Genomic DNA, 22,173 nt, shown 5'->3' on the forward strand with positions numbered 1-22,173 from the left:
GACTGTAGAAAAAGGTGTTTTTACCTGTCCCTGGATCTACCGCGTTAAAAGAACCGGCGGATCGTAAGAGTGACACTACGCTCAATCCATATACACTGCTTCAGGAGTGGCGTTAAGGCCCACTATTGCCTGTGCATGGATTTCTAAAGCCATAGTAATGTGGTCAGGTACATTACTAGAGGGTTTGGACGCAATGGACAGAAGTGACATTGAATTGTTTTTACGTAACATACAGGATTCTGCGGGGTTCATGGCAGAATCCATGAAGGACCTGGGTACGCTGACTGCACGGATATCTTCCATGTTGGTCTCAGCTCGCAGGGGACTCTGGCTACGCCAATGGTCGGCAGACGCGGAATCCAGGAGGAGTGTGGAGAACCTACTCACCACAGGTCAGGCTCTATTTGGGGAGGCATTGGATGCGTGGATTTCCACGGCAACCGCGGGTAAGTCAACTTTCCTTACCTCTGCTACACCTTCTACGAAGAAGCCATTTTCTTCAGCTGTGTCACAGTCCTTTCGGACCGCTAAGACAAAAAAGTCCAAACCTCCTGCACCTTCTTTAAAGGTGGTTGAGCAAAATCCAAAAAGCCTGCACCTGCAGGCTCCCAGTACCTGAAACCTGCTTCTGGTTCCTCAAAGTCCTCAGCATGATGGTGGACCACACAGCCTGGAGGACGGTCTGGTGGGTGCAAGACTCAGATGTTTCAGCCACGTCTGGGAGTCGTCCGGCCTGGATCCCTGGGTACAGGATATTGTGTCCCAGGGGTACAGACTCGAGTTTCAAGAACTCCCGCCTCACCGTTTCTTCAAATCAGGCTTGCGGCTTTGCTGACAAACAGGACTATCCTACAGGAAGCCATCCTAAAATTGGAAAAGTCACAGGTCATTATCCCGGTTCCACCTCATATGCAAAACAAGGGTTATTATTCAAACTTTTTTGCGGTACCGATACCGGATGGTTCGGTCAGACCAATTTTGAATTTGTCATTAAACCCTTATGTGCGGGAGTTCAAATTCAAAATGGAGTCTTTGAGAGCAGTGATCTCAGGTCTGGAGGAGGGAGAGTTTCTGGTATCCTTGGACATCAAGGATGCGTACCTCCACATTCTGATCTGGCCACCGCACCAAGCTTATCTCAGATTTGAATTGTTAGACAGTCACTATCAATTTCAGGCACTGCCATTCGGCCTCTCCACAGCACCAAGGTGATGTCAGAGATGATGGTTCTCCTCCGCAGACAGGGGGTGAACATAATCCCATATCTGGACAATCTGCTGATAAAGGCATCGTCCAGGGAGACGCTATTGCAGTCCATTGTACTCACAACTCATCTACTCAGAGAACACGGTTGGATCCTGAACCTTCCAAAGTCACATTTGGAGCTGACAAGGAGATTGTCCTTTCTGGGGATGATCATCGACACGGAAGTGCAGAAGGTGTTTCTGCCGGAGGAGAAATTGTTGGTGATTCAAACAATGGTCCGGGATGTCCTGAAACCAACCCGGGTATCGGTTCATCAGTGCATTCGCCTTCTGGGGAAGATGGTTGCCTCCTACGAGGCTCTACAGTATGGAAGGTTTCATGCTCTGTCCTTCCAACTGGATCTCCTAGACAAGTGGTCGGGATCTCACCTACACATGCACCAGAGGATACGTCTGTCGCTGAAAGCCAGGATTTTACTTCTCTGGTGGCTGCAAATGCCTCACCTTCTGGAGGGCCGCAGGTTCGGGATTCAGGACTGGATCCTTCTAACCATGGATGCAAGTCTCCGGGGCTGGGACGAAGTCACTCAGGGGGAAACCTTCCAAGGACGGTGGTCAAGCCTGGAATCCAGCCTTCCAATAAACATTCTGGCAGCTGACTACAACGGTCTTCTCCAAGCGGCCAATCTTCTGCGAGATCAAGCCATTCAAGTGCAGTCGGACAATGTAATGACGGTGGCCTACATAAACTGACAGGGCGGAAAAAAGAGCAGAGCTGCAATGTCAGAGGTAACAAGGATCGTCCTCTGGGCAGAAAAGCACGTGGTGGCACTGTCAGCAGTCTTCATTCCGGGAGTAGACAACTTCTGAGGAAGCGGACTTCCTCAGCAGACACAATCTCCATCCAGGAGAGTGGGGTCTCCATCCGGAGGTGTTTACGGAGGTGACAAATCATTGGGGAGTTCCTCAAATCGACATGATGGCCTAACGCCTCAACAAGAAGCTTCAGAGGTATTGTTCCAGGTCGAAAGACCCGCAAGCAGTGGCGGTGGATGCCCTGGTAACTCCGTGGGTGTTGCAGTCCATGTACGTGTTTCCTCCACTTCCACTCATTCCAAGGGTTCTAAAGCTCATGAGGAGAACAAGAGTTCAGGTGATCCTCATTGCCCCGGACTGGCCAAGAAGGGCTTGGTACGAAGATCTTCTGGATCTACTGTTGGAAGATCCGAGGCCTCTTCCTCTTCAGGAGGACCTTCTGCAACAGGGGCCGTTCGCTTATCAAGACTTACCGCGGCTACATTTGACGGCATGGAGGTTGAACGCCAGATATTAGCTCGGAAGGGCATTCCGAACAAAGTCATTCCTACCCTGATACAGGCTAGCAAAGGAGTAACGTCTAAACATTATCATTGTATTTGGAAAAAGTATGTATCTTGGTGTGAATCCAAGAAGTTTCCTACGGTGGAGTTTCAACTAGGACGTTTTCTTCTCTTCCTGCAAGCAGGTGTGGATATGGGCCTGAGGTTTGGATCTGTAAAGGTCCAGATTTAGTCCCTTTCCATTTTCTTCCAGAAACAGCTGGCTTCCCTCCCTGAGGTTCAGACTTTTTTGAAAGGGGCTCTGCACATCCAGCCTTACTTTGTGCCACCTACGACGCCCTGGGCTGGGATCTTAACGTGGTATTGCAGATCCTCCAATCGGATTGGTTTGAGCCTCTACAGGAGGTTGACTTCAAGTTTCTCATGGGGAAGGCTGTCACTTTGTTGGCCTTAGCTTCTGCTCGACATGTGTCGGAATTGGCGGCTTTGTCTTGTAAAAGCCCCTATTTGATCTTCCATGAAGATAGAGCTGAGCTTCGGACACGTCACAGAAAATTGGACTCTCTGTATGGCCTGTATGATCCCAAGAAACTTGGGTGTCCTGCTTCTCGCTGGATCAGGTTCACTATCCAGCATGCATATTCTACGGCAGGACTGCCGTGTCCAAAATCTGTTAAGGCCCACTCTACTCGTAAGGTGGGTTCTTCCTGGGCGGTTGCCTGGGGTGTCTCGGCTTTACAGCTTTGCCGAGCGGCTACTTGGTCTGGGTCGAACACGTTTGCTAATTTCTACAGGTTCGATACTTTGGCCTCTGAAGACCTTAAGTTTGGTCAACCAGTTCTGCAGGAGCCTCCGCGCTCTCCCTCCATTCTGGGAGCTTTGGTACATCCCCATGGTACTAATGTGGACCCCAGGATCCTCTAGGATGTAAGAGAAAATAGGATTTTAATTACATACCGGTAAATCCTTTTCTGGTAGTCCGTAGAGGATGCTGGGCGCCCGCCCAGCGCTTCGTTATCCTGCAGTGATTTATTGGTTCAGTACTGCTTTATTCTTGGTTAAGTACTGTTTTGTTACTTGGTTAAGTAATATTGTTCAGCTGTTGCTGATTTTTCAAGCTGGTTAGCTTGGTTTGCCTTGTATGTGTGAGCTGGTGTGAATCTCGCCACTATCTGTGTAAAATCCTTCTCTCGAAGTTGTCCGTCTCCTCGGGCACAGTTCCTATACTGAGTCTGGTAGGAGGGGCATAGAGAGAGGAGCCAGCCCACACTCTCAAACTCTTAAAGTGCCAGTGGCTCCTAGTGGACTCGTCTATACCCCATGGTATTAATGTGGACCCCAGCATCCTCTACGGACTACGAGAAAAGGATTAACTGGTAGGTAATTAAAATCCTATTTATTGACTGTCTGCATTTGCAGGTAACTAGCCCCTTTACTGACTGTCTGCCTTTGGAGGTAACTAGCCCCTTTATTGACTGTGTGCATTTAGAGGTAACTAGCCCCTTTATTGGCTATCAGCATTTGGAGGTTACTAGCGCCTTTATTGACTGTCTGCATTTGGAGGTAACTAGCCCCTTTACTGACTGTCTGCATTTGGAGGTTACTAGCGCCTTTATTGACTGTCTGCATTTGGAGGTAATTAGCCCCTCTATTGACTGTCTGCATTTGGAGGTAATTAGCCCTTCTATTGACTTTCTACATTTGGAGGTAAATAGCCCATTTATTGACTGTCTGCATTTGGAGGTAAATAGCTCCTTTATTGACTGTCTGCATTTGGAGGTAATTAGCCCTTCTATTGACTTTCTACATTTGGAGGTAACTAGCCCCTTTATTGACTGCATTTGATGGTAACTAGCCCCTTTATTGACTATCTACATTTGGAGGTAATTAGCCCCTCTATTGACTGTCTGCATTTGGAGGTAATTAGCCCCTTTATTGACTTTCTACATTTGGAGGTAACTAGCCCCTTTATTGATAGTCTGCATTTGGAGGTAACTAGCCCCTTTATTGACAGTCTGCATTTGAAGGTAACTAGCCTCTTTATTGATAGTCTGCATTTGGAGGTAATTAGCCCCTCTATTGACTTTCTACATTTGGAGGTAATTAGCCCCTCTATTGACTTTCTACATTTGGAGGTAAATAGCCCCTTTATTGACAGTCTGCATTTGGAGGTAACTAGCGCCTTTATTGACTGTCTGCATTTGGAGGTAACTAGCCCCTTTATTGACTGTCTGCATTTGGAGGTAAATAGCCCCTTTATTGACAGTCTACATTTAGAGGTAACTAGCCCCTTTATTGACAGTCTGCATTTGGAGGTAACTAGCCCCTTTATTGACAGTCTGCATTTGGAGGTAACTAGCCCCTTTATTGACAGTCTGCATTTGGAGGTAACTAGCCCCTTTATTGACAGTCTGCATTTGGAGGTAATTAGCCCCTTTATTGACTGTCTGCATTTGGAGGTAATTAGCCCCTTTATTGACTGTCTGCATTTGGTGGTAACTAGCCCCTTTATTGACAGTCTGCATTTGGAGGTAACTAGCCCCTTTATTGACAGTCTGCATTTGGAGGTAACTAGCCCCTTTATTGACAGTCTGCATTTGGAGGTAACTAGCCCCTTTATTGACAGTCTGCATTTGGAGGTAACTAGCCCCTTTGGTTTGTCTCCCCAGCAACTAAGCTATGAGTGTGGACCTACTGGAACTACAGTACATAATTGACATGCTTTGCGTTAACATCTGGGGGGACGTTTAGGGAGTGGCGTAATTGAAATCCTGTATGGCTTGTGCCAGTTTACCGGTGGTATTGTAATTATTAATTATTTCTGTACCAAAACCCCAGGGGGTACAGATAAGAGAAGAGCCCAGGGCTGGTTGGTCTTAGGGAGGGGTATCCCTATTTTTGAGGGGTTCCTACTCCCCTAAGAATTCTAGCCCTGAGCTGACCAATCTAGATCTAGGATTCCCCTATTTTTCACTACAAGCCTAGGCATACATTTTTTTTTATGGGGGACCCTTATGATGTTTTTTTTGTACGTAGAATTTTTTTATTTTTAAAATGTTCTAAAATAATACAAGCCTGCACAGATCCTATTGATCTGTGGAGGCTTTTAACGAACGGTAGGTTTGCAAAAGGTTGGTGGCAGTTTTTCATCTTTTTTTGGGTGAAACCGACAGGAATTGATGACCGTTTTTTTTAGAATGTGAAATCGTGAATACTGTATTTTAGCTTTAAAGTCTCCCATAATTCCGTTGTAGATTTTGACAGTTTCAAAACTCCTTGCAAACTGCAGCTTTAGTGGATGTCACTGAGCTTTTTGTAATGCATCCAGTTGTACAGTAGTTTTTGGTTAGTTCTCCTATTTTCCTACTTTACACATTTGTTAGTGTAGAAGAAGCACAACAAAGGCTCCCTGATTCGGCATACGTGATGAGAGCAAGAAAAGACAGATAAAGGGGGAAATCCAATTAATTATTATCATTCGTGTTAAAATACATAGTGGACTTTTCCTCACAGCTTCAGGAGCTGTAAGACTGTGATATGTCACCCTCTGGGGTTTAACATCTGTGGAAACCCATGATTCCGCATTTTACATGGAATTAATGAGTCAGCATGTATTACTGCATTGGTTAAAACTGTTTAATTGAATAGCTCTGTCCATGAAACCCGGAGCTTTTCCCCATAAGACAAACCCTGCAACTAACTGGATTCCCCCCATAGTGGAGAGAGTTAAAGTACCAACCAATAAGCTCCTGTCAGTTTTCAAAGGTTAAGATGTATCAAAGCTTGGAGAGAAATAAAGTACCAACCAATCAGCTCCTAACTGTCATTTTTCAAACACACCTTGTAACATGATATTAGCTGATTGGTTGGTACGTTATCTGTTTCCAAGCTTTGTTAAATCTTTCCCCTGGTCTTTTCTATGTTACAGGAGTGCCTCTCCGCGTATCTTGCAAACTGGAAACAGCTGATGCTGGAGCTGCAACCGTGCCGCACCCCTGCCTTGCACCTAGAACAGCATTGGTTGCACACTCCTCTTTATGTCCCTGTTAGTGTGTGTGTGTGTGTGTGTGTGTGTGTGTGTGTGTGTGTGTGTGTGTGTGTGTGTGTGTGTGCGTGTGTGTGTGTGTATTTGCATATTTGCATGAACGTACTCCAATGCAGTTTCCCAAACTCCACCATTACAGTCCACATTTTAAGGATATCAGTGCTTAAGCACAGGTGACATAATTAGTAACTCAGTTAATTTGACTTAACCATCTGGACATATGCATGGATATTCTTAAAACCTGGACTGTAATGGGGAGTTCGAGAAACTCTGCTCTAATGTAATCCAAAAGTAATCACATTCTGAAATAAATTGTAATATTTTACCATGCTGTGACACATGCTTTTTATAGAAGCAAGCAAATAATATTTATGGCACAGTGTGCTAGTCCTCATGTAGTGATGTCAGAAAGTCTGCCTCTTTGTGCTCACAGGAGGTAACAGAACATGTAGGAGTATTTTAGCTTCCACTCGTAGCAGATATTAAACATGAAAACTATACACAAACTGATTCTCATTATTTTATTTTTTTAAATCTGAAATACATTTATATCTGGGACATCAAGTTACTTGAGAGAAAAGGGAGTGGACAGCAGAGTAGAGGGATGGATGGATGGTGAGAAAATGGGGGAGGGATCTGCATGAGAGAGAAGGAAGGGACTTAGGACTCCATTTAAGAAGAAGTCATAGGCCCTCCATTTAGCCCTTGTTTCTGATGTTAAAGGGGGTTATGTGACCACAATTCAATATTTAGCAAATAGCAGAAAGCTAAGCTTACTGCTGCTTCTGTGGATATAGCTGGCAGAAGAGGTACAGTCCCAAGTGGCGTCAGTAGGAACACAGCAAAGCTTTCTAGGTTTTACTGAGTCCCTGCCTGATTGAAGCACTATGTGCATGGGCAGACGGACATTATGCATGCGTATTAGTTGTTAACCCATCACTGGTAGCTTTAGGCTGCCTACACCACAGCAAAGGATGCAGGGAGACACACCAGACAGATTAGTGATGGTAAATACTGATGGCATATCATAAGTATCACAGTGATGCTAAACTAAATATGCCATCAGGAATATGTATAATTCTTAAATGGAGCTTTTAGAGTTTGTATAAAATAATTTCTCATACACTGAAGAGCCAAACATCATGGGATAGATTCCTAGTATTGTGTAGGAACCCCTCTAGGCCATCGAAGTGCAGCATCTCAACGTGGCATTGCTTCCACAAGTGAATGGAAAACCTCTGGAGAGATGTTGACTCATGCCATCTAGATAGCTTCCCACAGGTCACTGATATTTGTAGGTGCAGGGTCTTGTGTGCGAATAGACCTCTCCACCAAATCCCATAAATGTTTGATTGGGTTCATGTTGGGCAAATGCGGTGGCCACACCATTCATTAAATTTCTCCAGAATGCTCCTCAAACCAATTCTGGACAACTTGGGACTGATGACATTGTGCATTATCCTTCTGCAATATTCTATCGTTGCGGGGGTACATGAAGTCCATGAAGGGCTGCAAATGGTCATCAAGTAATGCAATATAGCAGTTACCGGTCAATGACGTGTTAAGGCGGACCAGCGGACCCAACACATGCCACGTGAACACTCCCCACACCATTATGGAAGCACTATCAGCCTGCATTGTGCCTTGTTTACAACAGGGGTCCATGGACTTATAGGTTCTGTGCAACACCTGATCCTTACTATTAGCCTGAAACAATTGGAACAGTGACTCATCGGACCGCGCAACATGTTGCCAGTTCTCCATGGTCTGAGTAGGGACGTCAGTAGTGTACAGTGTCATAGTGTTAACAGAGGTACTCTGGTAGGTAGTCTCCCATATGCCATGGAAGCTAAAGAATGCTGTACTGACCTGCTGGATATGCGTCTGGTATCTCTTATATTAAATGTGATTGTGATTATGATCATTAAGCACCCGTGGTTGACCACTGTTCTGTCCACGGTGGATAATAATGGCTTCCATGAGGTATTATTATTTATTTATTTATTTATTACCAGTTATTTATATAGCGCACACATATTCCGCAGCGCTTTACAGAGAATATTTTGCCCATTCACATCAGTCCCTGCCCCAGTGGAGCTTACAATCTATATTCCCTACCACATGTACACGCACACACATTTATGCTAGGGTTAATTTTGTTGGGAGCCAATTAACCTGCCAGTATATTTTTGGGATTGTGGGAGGAAACCGGAGTACCCGGAGGAAACCCACGCAAGTACGGGGAGAATATACAAACTCCACACAGTTAGGGCCATGGTGGGAATCAAACACATGACCTCAGTGCTGTGAGGCAGTAATGCTAACCATTACATCATCCGTACTGCCCACCATTATACACCATAGATCGAGGAATGCTTTATGCCTGCACAGCTTCGGAAATGGAATGTCCCATTCTTCAGGCACCCACTATGATGCCCCGTTCAAACACTGATTACAACTGATGCAGGTCTGGCCATTTATGTCACAGTATGGTAGCACCACCTACCATTACCTATACATACTGCTATCTCATGACTTTTGGCACAGTGTGTACATGCATACAGTTGTGTCTTTAAACACTGTGGCTGTGATGCATGTATATCACTGCACACAGGTCGCGGCATAGCAAATCGTGTGTGTATGTGCGCTCCCACTATTCATTCACTGTAATGTAGCCAGTGGCGTGTGCACATGCAGAACGCTGCATCCCGCTACAGAACACTGCTGTAGTGGGACACATCTGTACTAACAGGTCTTCAAACAACAGTAAGGTTTAAAGTCTCAAGCTGTGTATGCCATTTTTTTACCGTTTGTCTATGTTACAAACTATCATCCATGGAATAGATTTTAGAAAGTACACATTAGTCACAGCCAACTTTCAACAACTCAAGTAGAAGCTACAAATAAAAAAATCATCTTCACATGCACCATACAGCCATATAAGTCAGTCTGGACAATATTTCAGCGCTTGCTAGTTTTGACCAAATAGTTGGCCATTAAAGATATCACCACTTTCATTTAAATTGCAATGAGGTCAGTTTTTGTGACATAATTTTGAAAATGATGGAATGCGTAACTATCATTGAAGAAAAAACAAACATACAAATATATCAACTCGTATACGCAATTTTTTATTGTTCAACTTGAAAAGTTTCAGGAATAATGTCCAGAGTTCCTCAAAGTTCTATGTCCTATATGAAAGCAATTTGTTTTTGTGTTTTTTATACCGTATGACAATGGCACTCCTTGGGAAGAGGGATGCTTTTATAATAAACAAGTGACTTGTATTTGGGATGTAGTGATTCCACTTACATAAAATGTACACTGTTTGATGAGCGATGACCTCACTTATGTCACATGACTAATTTTGAAATTAATCTGTGCTGAATTGTTATATTATAAGGAATTATAATAAATCACCTTGTAGGTTTGTGTCCTGAGGATTTTATGTCCTGAGGCTTTTATCAGGAATATCTTGGTGGTAACAGAATCAAACAGGCCTAACTACTGTGACTGTTGTATATGAGGGCAGTCCAGTTTTTACTGAGTTAGGTATTTGCGTTTTCCTATTTTGAAGTGGTTGTGTTAAAAATATGGTGGTCTTCCACTGAGACTTGTAAAAGCACTGGTGTAAATATTGTGATAATTTGGCTTGACAAGATCTTGTCAGGTCCAGACACACTGAACCATCTGCAGACATCAAGCCAACAGATTACAATACACACAGGTACTGTAAACAAATTACAGTGAGCTTGTTAAATGTTGAGCATGCTCAAGATGAATTTAAGCGTGAACCATAACCATGTGTGTTTGAGATATGATAATGATTTGAATGTGTGTAGTGTATAGTAGATTGTTTGAAATTGTAATGCATTATGGTCATATTGTTTGACTTTCCTCCATCTGTTTCCTTAATTACCTGAAGAACTGTAACCTGACTTTTTATATGTTAATTGAACTTCATATACCAGCACTTCAGCTCCAGTTCAGTTAACAGCTGGTAGGGCAGGCCTGGCACTTAAATATGCAGAGCCATACCTGATGCCAAGACTAATGTGCAGTTCTACAGTATACTGTACCTATTCCAAGATGAATGTGCAGAGCCATATCTGACACCATGATTGTGCAGAGCAATATTTCATGTAAAGTCATATCTGAAACCAAGACTAATATGCAGAGCCATCTACAGTATAATGCAATACTATAATAACGTGAAAAACCATATATACAGTCGATTTATATGTCTAGAGCCGTTGGTGTAACTATAATGGGTGCAGTGTGCGCAGGGCACATGGACCCCTGGTTCCAGGGGGGTCAAAACAGCACACCCTGCACCCATTTTTAATTACTTACCTCTCCAGAGTCCCTTGTTGGTGCTGCAATAGAAATAACTCGTAAAAAGATGTGACGGGCATTTTCTCAGGGATTTCTGTATGTGCAATAGAGATTAGTCACTGTGGGTGCCATGTTTTGGGAGACCTGTGCATGCGCAGTAGTCTTTTTCCCTCACCGAGTCTACACACGTGCTCCCTTCTCTTTTAAGCCGCCGAAGTCCAAAGCCAAATAGTATCTGGTGTAAAATCAATTATGTGCATAACCATATCTGGTGCATAAACTAGCGTGTCAAACCATATCTGTTGCCAATACTAATGCACAGTTAAACACCTGTTATGGACACTAATTTGCAGAGCCAAAAGGACGTCAGAAAGTAAAGTCACAAGGAGAGTATTATTATTTATAGAGTAACGTGTATAGTAACATACTCTATAGACCAGGGCTCTGTGAAAACAACTCATTGGTAATTATCAATGTATGGTCCTTATATGCATATCCAAGAAGATAAGCCACGATACATTAAGTATTACCGGAGGTCACATCGTACACACAGTGCCGTAACTAGACATTTAGCACTGTGTGCAAGAATCGGCATTGGCGCCCCCCCTTATGTAAAATAGGGGCAGTGTGCGCTGTAGGCGTGTGAAAAATATATAGGTGCGTGGCTTCATGGGGAAGGGGTGTGGCCACAAAATAATACCAATTCATATTACGGTGCACAGTAGTCTCCATTAATCAAATTACGCTGCACAGTAGCGTCTCTACACCAGGTAGAGCCCCTTTTACACATTACGGCAGACAGCGTCCTCTTTTTACACATTACGGCAGACAGTCCCCCTTATTACACATTACGGCAGACAGCGTCCCCTTTTTACACATTACGGCAGCCAGTCCCTCTTTTTACACATTTCGGCAGACAGCGCCCCCATTTTGCACATTTCGGCAGACAGCATCCCCTTTTTACACATTATGACAGCCAGCGTCCCCCTTTTTACACATTACGGCAGCCAGCGTCCCCCTTTTTACACATTACAGCAGGATAGATAGACAGAATAGATGATACTTACCATCTCTCCGCTGGCTCATGCAGTCAGGCTCCTCCGTGCTGGCAGCTCTGCAGGCAGGGAAGAAGGAGGAGGAGGGAGGGGGACTCTGGAGCCGCAGCAGCGCTATGTAATTGGTAGCGGCGCCGCATGCAGCTGTCCCTCTCCTTCCGCATTGGCTGGCCGCCGCCGCTGTGAATGCTGGGATGAGCAAAGCGCATCCCAGCATTCACTGCGACGGTGGCCAGCCTATGTGGAAGGAGAGGGACAGCTGCATGCGGCACCGCTACCAATTACGTAGCGCTGCTGCGGCTCCCTCTTCCCCCTCCCTCTTCCTTCTCACCTGCCCAGGATCTGCTCCTCGTCCTCTCTTCTTCCGGCACACACAGGCGGCTTGTAATGAGTCAATTTGACTCATTACAAGCCGTTGAATTGGAATGGGGGCAGTTGCGCCCTCAGGGCGACTGCGCTGTGTGCCAGGCACACCAGGCACACACATAGTTACGGCTCTGCCTACACGTACCACTTATACTCAATGAACGGCCAGACAGACTGCACCAATCAGTTTTGCTAATTAATTATTTACGCAGTTGTCAGAGCTTTCACGTAGGGGGTAAGATGAGTGTAACCTCTATGGGCAGAAAATACATATACAGAATCATTGTAATTGTTCTTCTTAGGTTGTCTAATAACAAGTTAGCAGATTTTGTAATGCTGTGGGAATAATCCAGTTGAATATGAATTACCAGCTATAATAGTTTACTATTTGGTGCTGCAATCCACACCATTGCATAAAAGGAACAGTATCAAGCCTTCTGAAGAGTAGAGAAGTTGTCCAAACTAATCAGCTTCTAGCTAGCATTTTTCAAGAACATTCTGGAAAATTATAGGTCATACTTGCCTATGCTCCCGGAAGCTGCAGAAGACATTTGCTTTTTCGGGTATTCCCCCCCCCCCCCCCCCTCTGCACCCCAACAAGAATAGTAAAATCTTCCGCAACCCATCCGCTTCCTAGTGAAGCGGGCAGGATGGAAAGAAAATTACCGGAATCTTGGTGCCGTAGTGAGCGGACAGAGCTGAATGACGTAAATTGCGTAATTTTAGCCCTGCTCGTGGACCAGCAAGTCGCTACATTTTTCCGGTGGTGGGAAAAGGGACTAATGATGTGACAGTCTGGCCCTTCCCCCGAAGTGGCCAACAGCGTCTCCAGAGAGGAGACAGAAAAAGGTAGCAAGTATGTGATAGGCACAAGCTGATTGGTTGCTAGGGGTAACTTCTTTACTGGTCTACTTCTCTAAAGAAGTATTAATACATATCGCCTTACTGTAGATGCAGGTGCAAAGCATACTAATGCATTTTACAATAAAGCTAAAAGGCAAATGTGCAGTTTCACAGACTTTATAGAATTAATGTTTTCATCGGTTGAAAGTTGCATTCACGTTCCAGATAACTTTAATTATAAATATATTTTATTTTTCAGTTCTCCTTTAGCGCTAAAGAAAGCAAGACATTGGAACCACCTCATAAAATTCATTTCTTCCTTTTATTTAGTGCCTCTGCTTGCTGTAACATGTTCCATAAACACATATGATTTTTGTAGTGATAGTCCTCTTTATTTCTTTTAGGTACTTAATTAATGTAACATTTCAAGGTCGGAACCTTTCGTTTAGTGAAGATGGATATCAGATGCATCCCAAATTGGTCATCATTCTGCTCAACCAGGAAAGGAAATGGGAAAAGGTAAGATAACAATTTCAGTTTTGGAAACAACTATTTTGTTACTTTGTGGCATGATCTAATAAAATCAAAGATGAGTGTTTTGTTTGATTTTCAAACTCTTCTGCAGAATATTTTACTCATTCTGCATTTGGACACAAATTTGTGATCATAATCTTATCTCAGCCACCCCATACGGCAGTATGAATTGCATAAAATGTAAATTGACAAATAGTGCAGAGTTTCAGAGCAAAAGAAGAACCCAAGGTTTGGATCGCTGGCACAGTACGTCATACTCTAGTTTTCACAGCGAAGATCAATTGGTGTGAGATATTAATTGTATGTATGTAAAATGTTCCGCAACCATTTTTCACAGCCTCGCTTAACTTACCCAATCGTCAGTATAATTTCTTAGTCTTTCCCAATAAAGTAAAAAGTGGTAAAAATAAGATAACATGCCTCAGTTTGGGTCAGGATTTCTAGTATTAGTCAGAATTTTAAAAGAAGTTGTCTTATCAAACGGTGCATAATTTACTATAATAATATTTCTTTCCATACTAAATATTAATTTAAAAATCTGTTTGGTAACTGCCAACTAGCCAGATTGGCCATAGTAGAAATACATATTCTATAGACATATACTTTATATTGCATAAAAGATTTTATTTAGCATTAACAGTTTTACAAGCATACAATTTTTGGCATTTTTTTTTTTGCCTCCATTTTCATGCTGGGTTTAAAAGTAACTCATTGAGTCGCAATTAGACAGTTTGGGGCCATGTGTCAAAAATGGCATTGGTGCCCCTCCCCATACTTCAGATAAGGACAAGGCGCACCACAATGGGGGTGTGGCCTCACAGGGAAGAGGTGTGGCCACACAATTGTACTCCCAGTTCAAATTATGCCACATAGTAGTGTCCAGCCTTATTCACATTACATTACACAGTAGTACCGCTTATTCACATTACATCACGCAGAGGTGTCCGCTATTCTCTTTACACCACACAGTAGTTCCCCTCATTCACGTTATGCCGCATAGTAGTCCCCTTTACATTATGCCACACAGTAAACACCTTTATACAATATTCCACGCAGTAATGCTTCTTACACATTCTTCCGTTACACATTAAAACACAAATTAGTTGTGCCCTTATACACATTATGCCACACTGTAATGCCCTTTACACACTTTGCCACACAGTAATGCCACTTTACACGTTTTGCCACACATTATCACCCCGCTCCGTCCTTTTGCCTCTTAGACCTCTTAGCGTCTCTTATACCCCCAGTAAATCATTAATAACAGATGCAGGCTGCAGCACTTACCAGTCTGTGACTGAGGGCAGGACTCTTGTCACAGGGTGTCAGTTTCCGCCTCTCTATGCCGTCTTCTGCTGTCCAGTGCAATAGAACGGCTCCTCGTGCAGGGAACTGTTGGACTGGACTGTGGACAGACGTCATGACGTCTCCCTCAGTCTCTGTAAACATTGTGGGAGCCAGGAAAGGGGGTGAAGCACACAGGGCAGGCAGCAGCAGCAGTGCCTGCTGTAATGTATATTAGTAGTGGTGTGCCTGGCAGAGGAGCAGGGTGCCCCACTACTATACATTGCAGCGGGTGCTAGGCAGTGGTACAAGCAGATTGGCAATTGTGACGGGAGGCTGCAGGTTCCACTCACAGCACCCTAGTTACGTCCCCGAATTTATGTATTGTATAATAGTTGGAACATCTACACCCCACCCCTTCACTATATCACCCCCTCATCTCTTCTCTATTCCTCCCCTCTTGAAAATGTCCCTCCACCTATTCTCTTTATATGAAAAATGCACCGCCATTTCTGTTTGTACTGGTTATTAGCAGTTACAGTAACTTTTGTGGCCTTTCTCACGTTTGGACACAGCAGCAACACATGCACAGTATAGTACACATGTGCAGATCTACAACCATTAGAGGTGTACGTAAACCATTGAGGTTGCATACATGTCTGAATTAGGTTCTCTGTACTTTTTTCACTTCTTGTATTATTGTAACCTTATAAAAATGTATGTTTTAAATGCTGCAGCAGAACCAGGATTTACAAACAGCTGACTGATAAATATGCTTCTTAGTTTTCATATTAAAGGTTTCTAACTCTTGATGTTCTACCTCATTGTTAACTTCTGAGACTGTTCAAAATTCTGCAGTCAATAGGTACCAAGCATAATCAGTATAGTGATACCTACTGTATAACCTATGTAGGTTGAGTCTGGCTATATGAATGAAATGAATGGAGCAAGTGGTGTAATAATATAAGACATATCTGAAAATGTAAAACACAGTGGCCATGCTTACCCAGTCTCTATAATAGTACATACATGCTTGCCTACTTTTGAAAACTAGTTTCAGGGACATTATAGTGGGTAGTAGAATGCACCGAGCAAGTGTGTCATGCTCTGCCCAAAGGGCAAGCCTAAATACATTTATGGGCGTATCTCTTGCCAGGGGTGTATCCTGCAGTGGCAAGTGAAAACTATAGTACTAAGATGAAAATATGGCTGCTACCACTGATAGATATGTTCGGATCTTGAGTATATGCAACACAGTGCCCAGCATACGCTTCCCCCATACCCATATAGTGCCCAACATACACCCCCTTTACCCACACAGTACCCAGCATACACCCCCCATACCCACAGTGTCCAGCATACCCCCATACCCACACAGTAGCCAGCATACACCCCCCACACCCATACATTTCCTTGCATGCACCCCTCATACCCACACAGTACCCAGCATACACTCCCCCTTACACACAGAGTGCCCTGCATACACCCTTCCATTCCCATACAGTGTCCATTATACACCCTCTCATACCTATACAGTTCCCAGCATACACCCCACTTCAGGAAGCTTATAGTGGGTTGTAGAATGCACCGAGCGGGTGTGTCATGCTCTGCCCAAAGGGCAAGCCTAAATACACTTGTGGGCATATATCTTGCCAGTGGTGTGCCCTGCAGTGGTAAGTGAAAACTATAGTCCTAAGATGAAGACATGGCTGCTACCACTGATAGATCTGTTGGGATCTTGAGTATATGCAACACAGTGCCCAGCATACGCTTCTCCCATACCCATATAGTGTTCAGCATACAACCCCCATACCCACAAAGTGCCCACCATACAACCTCCCATACCCACAGTGCCCAGCATACACTCTCATACACACACAGTACCCAGCATAAACCACCTTACCCATACAGTGCCCAGCATACACCCTTCATACCCACACAGTGCACAGCATACACCCTTCATACCCACACAGTGCCCAGCATATACCCCCCATACCCACAGTGTCCAGCATACCTCGCATACTCACACAGTGCCCAGCATACACCCCCCATATACACAAAGTGCCCTGCATACATTCCCCATACAGTGCCCAGCATACACATCCAATACTTACGCAGTGCCCTACATACACCCTCCCATACCCCTACAGTGTCCAGCATACACCCTCCATACCGACACAGTGCCCTGCATACACCCTCCCATACACACACACAGTGGCCAGCATACCCCCCATAGCCACACAGTGCCCTGCATACACCCTTCCATACCCATATAGTGCCCAACATACACCCCCCACACCCCCACATAGTGCCATGCATACACCCACCCATCCATACGTTTACAGTATCCAGCATACACCCCACCTACCCACACAGTGCCCTGCTTACACCCCCCCATACCTACAGTGTCCAGAATTCATCCCCATACCCACAGGGTGCCCAGCATACACCCTCCCAAACCCATACAGTGTCCAGCTTACACCTCCATACCCACACAGTACCCAGCATGACCTCCCAATCCCACACAGTGCCTTTAAACTGGGAAACACATGAATTACACAGGTTCTGTGGCTGATTAAAACCAGGCAAAATGTTTGCTTGAAATCAGCAAGCCACCAAATCTGTGTAAATCATACTATAGGTGTCCCAGTTTAAAGGGATAGTATGGTAAGCCTATACCTGTAGAACAGATGCACAGCGTCTGCCATCAGCAGAGAGCAAGGACATTTGGATTTTGGAGGCAATTACTGTCCTCACTGCAGGAGGGTGGCAGCCATGTTTCCGAAGTCCTTTAATATTGGACACCTCTTTGTCACATACTCTCCCTCTGGCAGCAGCTACAGCTAAAGGAATCGGTTCGGATCTGCTCTCATTTCATTCAGAGTATTTCTATGGCGCATCAGCTACAGTATATGGCAAGGGAATCCGGGACTTTTAATTAAATTTCCAGGGGAGTGAGAGAATAAACCCTGAACAGGGTTTCTCATGCAAGATGCTGGGGGTTAGTCAAGTATGAGTATAAGTATAAGCTGCACATTTTGTTTTGTAAGTTCGGTCTGTTCTCCTACACTTCTGTATACAGAAAGTACAGCCTGGCTAGACGTAGGTGATACATGAGGTTTGAGCTGTATACATGTAACATCTAGAGATGTGCACTTGAAATTTTTCGGGTTTTGTGTTTTGGTTTTGGGTTCGGTTCCGCGGCCGTGTTTTGGGTTCGACCGCGTTTTGGCAAAACCTCACCGAATTTTTTTTGTCGGATTCGGGTGTGTTTTGGATTCGGGTGTTTTTTTTTAAAAACACTAAAAAACAGCTTAAATCATAGAATTTGGGGGTCATTTTGATCCCAAAGTATTATTAACCTCAAAAACCATAATTTACACTCATTTTCAGTCTATTCTGAATACCTCACACCTCACAATATTATTTTTAGTCCTAAAATTTGCACCTAGGTCGCTGGATGACTAAGCTAAGCGACCCTAGTGGCCGACACAAACACCGGGCCCATCTAGGAGTGGCACTGCAGTGTCACGCAGGATGTCCCTTCCAAAAAACCCTCCCCAAACAGCACATGACGCAAAGAAAAAAAGAGGCGCAATGAGGTAGCTGTGTGAGTAAGATAAGCGACCCTAGTGGCCGACACAAACACCGGGCCCATCTAGGAGTGGCACTGCAGTGTCACGCAGGATGTCCCTTCCAAAAAACCCTCCCCAAACAGCACATGACGCAAAGAAAAAAAGAGGCGCAATGAGGTAGCTGTGTGAGTAAGATAAGCGACCCTAGTGGCCGACACAAACACCGGGCCCATCTAGGAGTGGCACTGCAGTGTCACGCAGGATGTCCCTTCCAAAGAACCCTCCCCAAACAGCACATGACGCAAAGAAAAAAAGAGGCGCAATGAGGTAGCTGTGTGAGTAAGATAAGCGACCCTAGTGGCCGACACAAACACCGGGCCCATCTAGGAGTGGCACTGCAGTGTCACGCAGGATGTCCCTTCCAAAAAACCCTCCCCAAACAGCACATGACGCAAAGAAAAAAAGAGGCGCAATGAGGTAGCTGTGTGAGTAAGATAAGCGACCCTAGTGGCCGACACAAACACCGGGCCCATCTAGGAGTGGCACTGCAGTGTCACGCAGGATGTCCCTTCCAAAAAACCCTCCCCAAACAGCACATGACGCAAAGAAAAAAAGAGGCGCAATGAGGTAGCTGTGTGAGTAAGATAAGCGACCCTAGTGGCCGACACAAACACCGGGCCCATCTAGGAGTGGCACTGCAGTGTCACGCAGGATGGCCCTTCCAAAAAACCCTCCCCAAACAGCACATGACGCAAAGAAAAAAAGAGGCGCAATGAGGTAGCTGTGTGAGTAAGATAAGCGACCCTAGTGGCCGACACAAACACCGGGCCCATCTAGGAGTGGCACTGCAGTGTCACGCAGGATGTCCCTTCCAAAAAACCCTCCCCAAACAGCACATGACGCAAAGAAAAAAAGAGGCGCAATGAGGTAGCTGTGTGAGTAAGATAAGCGACCCTAGTGGCCGACACAAACACCGGGCCCATCTAGGAGTGGCACTGCAGTGTCACGCAGGATGGCCCTTCCAAAAAACCCTCCCCAAACAGCACGACGCAAAGAAAAAAAGAGGCGCAATGAGGTAGCTGTGTGAGTAAGATAAGCGACCCTAGTGGCCGACACAAACACCGGGCCCATCTAGGAGTGGCACTGCAGTGTCACGCAGGATGGCCCTTCCAAAAAACCCTCCCCAAACAGCACATGACGCAAAGAAAAAAAGAGGCGCAATGAGGTAGCTGTGTGAGTAAGATAAGCGACCCTAGTGGCCGACACAAACACCGGGCCCATCTAGGAGTGGCACTGCAGTGTCACGCAGGATGGCCCTTCCAAAAAACATTCCACAAACAGCACATGACGCAAAGAAAAATTAAAGAAAAAAGAGGTGCAAGATGGAATTGTCCTTGGGCCCTCCCACCCACCCTTATGTTGTATAAACAGGACATGCACACTTTAACCAACCCATCATTTCAGTGACAGGGTCTGCCACACGACTGTGACTGAAATGACGGGTTGGTTTGGACCCCCACCAAAAAAGAAGCAATTAATCTCTCCTTGCACAAACTGGCTCTACAGAGGCAAGATGTCCACCTCATCATCATGCTCCGATATATCACCGTGTACATCCCCCTCCTCACAGATTATCAATTCGTCCCCACTGGAATCCACCATCTCAGCTCCCTGTGTACTTTGTGGAGGCAATTGCTGCTGGTCAATGTCTCCACGGAGGAATTGATTATAATTCATTATAATGAACATCATCTTCTCCACATTTTCTGGATGTAACCTCGTACGCCGATTGCTGACAAGGTGAGCGGCGGCACTAAACACTCTTTCGGAGTACACACTTGTGGGAGGGCAACTTAGGTAGAATAAAGCCAGTTTGTGCAAGGGCCTCCAAATTGCCTCTTTTTCCTGCCAGTATAAGTACGGACTGTGTGACGTGCCTACTTGGATGCGGTCACTCATATAATCCTCCACCATTCTTTCAATGTTGAGAGAATCATATGCAGTGACAGTAGACGACATGTCCGTAATCGTTGTCAGGTCCTTCAGTCCGGACCAGATGTCAGCATCAGCAGTCGCTCCAGACTGCCCTGCATCACCGCCAGCGGGTGGGCTCGGAATTCTGAGCCTTTTCCTCGCACCCCCAGTTGCGGGAGAATGTGAAGGAGGAGATGTTGACAGGTCGCGTTCCGCTTGACTTGACAATTTTGTCACCAGCAGGTCTTTCAACCCCAGCAGACTTGTGTCTGCCGGAAAGAGAGATCCAAGGTAGGCTTTAAATCTAGGATCGAGCACGGTGGCCAAAATGTAGTGCTCTGATTTCAACAGATTGACCACCCGTGAATCCTTGTTAAGCGAATTAAGGGCTCCATCCACAAGTCCCACATGCCTAGCGGAATCGCTCCGTGTTAGCTCCTCCTTCAATGTCTCCAGCTTCTTCTGCAAAAGCCTGATGAAGGGAATGACCTGACTCAGGCTGGCAGTGTCTGAACTGACTTCACGTGTGGCAAGTTCAAAGGGCATCAGAACCTTGCACAACGTTGAAATCATTCTCCACTGCGCTTGAGACAGGTGCATTCCACCTCCTATATCGTGCTCAATTGTATAGGCTTGAATGGCCTTTTGCTGCTCCTCCAACCTCTGAAGCATATAGAGGGTTGAATTCCACCTCGTTACCACTTCTTGCTTCAGATGATGGCAGGGCAGGTTCAGTAGTTTTTGGTGGTGCTCCAGTCTTCTGTACGTGGTGCCTGTACGCCGAAAGTGTCCCGCAATTCTTCTGGCCACCGACAGCATCTCTTGCACGCCCCTGTCGTTTTTTAAATAATTCTGCACCACCAAATTCAAGGTATGTGCAAAACATGGGACGTGCTGGAATTTGCCCATATTTAATGCACACACAATATTGCTGGCGTTGTCCGATGCCACAAATCCACAGGAGAGTCCAATTGGGGTAAGCCATTCCGCGATGATCTTCCTCAGTTGCCGTAAGAGGTTTTCAGCTGTGTGCATATTCTGGAAACCGGTGATACAAAGCGTAGCCTGCCTAGGAAAGAGTTGGCGTTTGCGAGATGCTGCTACTGGTGCCGCCGCTGCTGTTCTTGCGGCGGGAGTCCATACATCTACCCAGTGGGCTGTCACAGTCATATAGTCCTGACCCTGCCCTGCTCCACTTGTCCACATGTCCGTGGTTAAGTGGACATTGGGTACAGCTGCATTTTTTAGGACACTGGTGACTCTTTTTCTGAGGTCTGTGTACATTTTCGGTATCGCCTGCCTAGAGAAATGGAACCTAGATGGTATTTGGTACCGGGGACACAGTACCTCCAACAAGTCTCTAGTTGGCTCTGCAGTAATGATGGATACCGGAACCACGTTTCTCACCACCCAGGATGCCAAGGCCTCAGTTATCCGCTTTGCAGTAGGATGACTGCTGTGATATTTCATCTTCCTCGCAAAGGACTGTTGGACAGTCAATTGCTTGGTGGAAGTAGTAAAAGTGGTCTTACGACTTCCCCTCTGGGATGACCATCGACTCCCAGCAGCAACAACAGCAGCGCCAGCAGCAGTAGGCGTTACACGCAAGGATGCATCGGAGGAATCCCAGGCAGGAGA

At 45.3% G+C, this 22,173-nt stretch overlaps 1 protein-coding gene across 1 annotated transcript in view; it reads left to right on the forward strand.

Annotated features, from left to right (window-relative positions):
* GRIN2B (glutamate ionotropic receptor NMDA type subunit 2B) overlaps window positions 1-22,173 on the forward strand; it is a 1,069,942-nt gene that overhangs the window by 838,624 nt on the left and 209,145 nt on the right. Inside the window, exon 5 of the mRNA XM_063940427.1 lies at window positions 13,573-13,687. Within this exon, the coding sequence (XP_063796497.1) occupies window positions 13,573-13,687 (115 nt within the window). The remainder of the gene's footprint in view (window positions 1-13,572; window positions 13,688-22,173) is intronic.

This window comes from Pseudophryne corroboree, chromosome 9 (genome assembly GCF_028390025.1).
Source record: "Pseudophryne corroboree isolate aPseCor3 chromosome 9, aPseCor3.hap2, whole genome shotgun sequence".
Lineage (NCBI taxonomy): Eukaryota > Metazoa > Chordata > Amphibia > Anura > Myobatrachidae > Pseudophryne > Pseudophryne corroboree.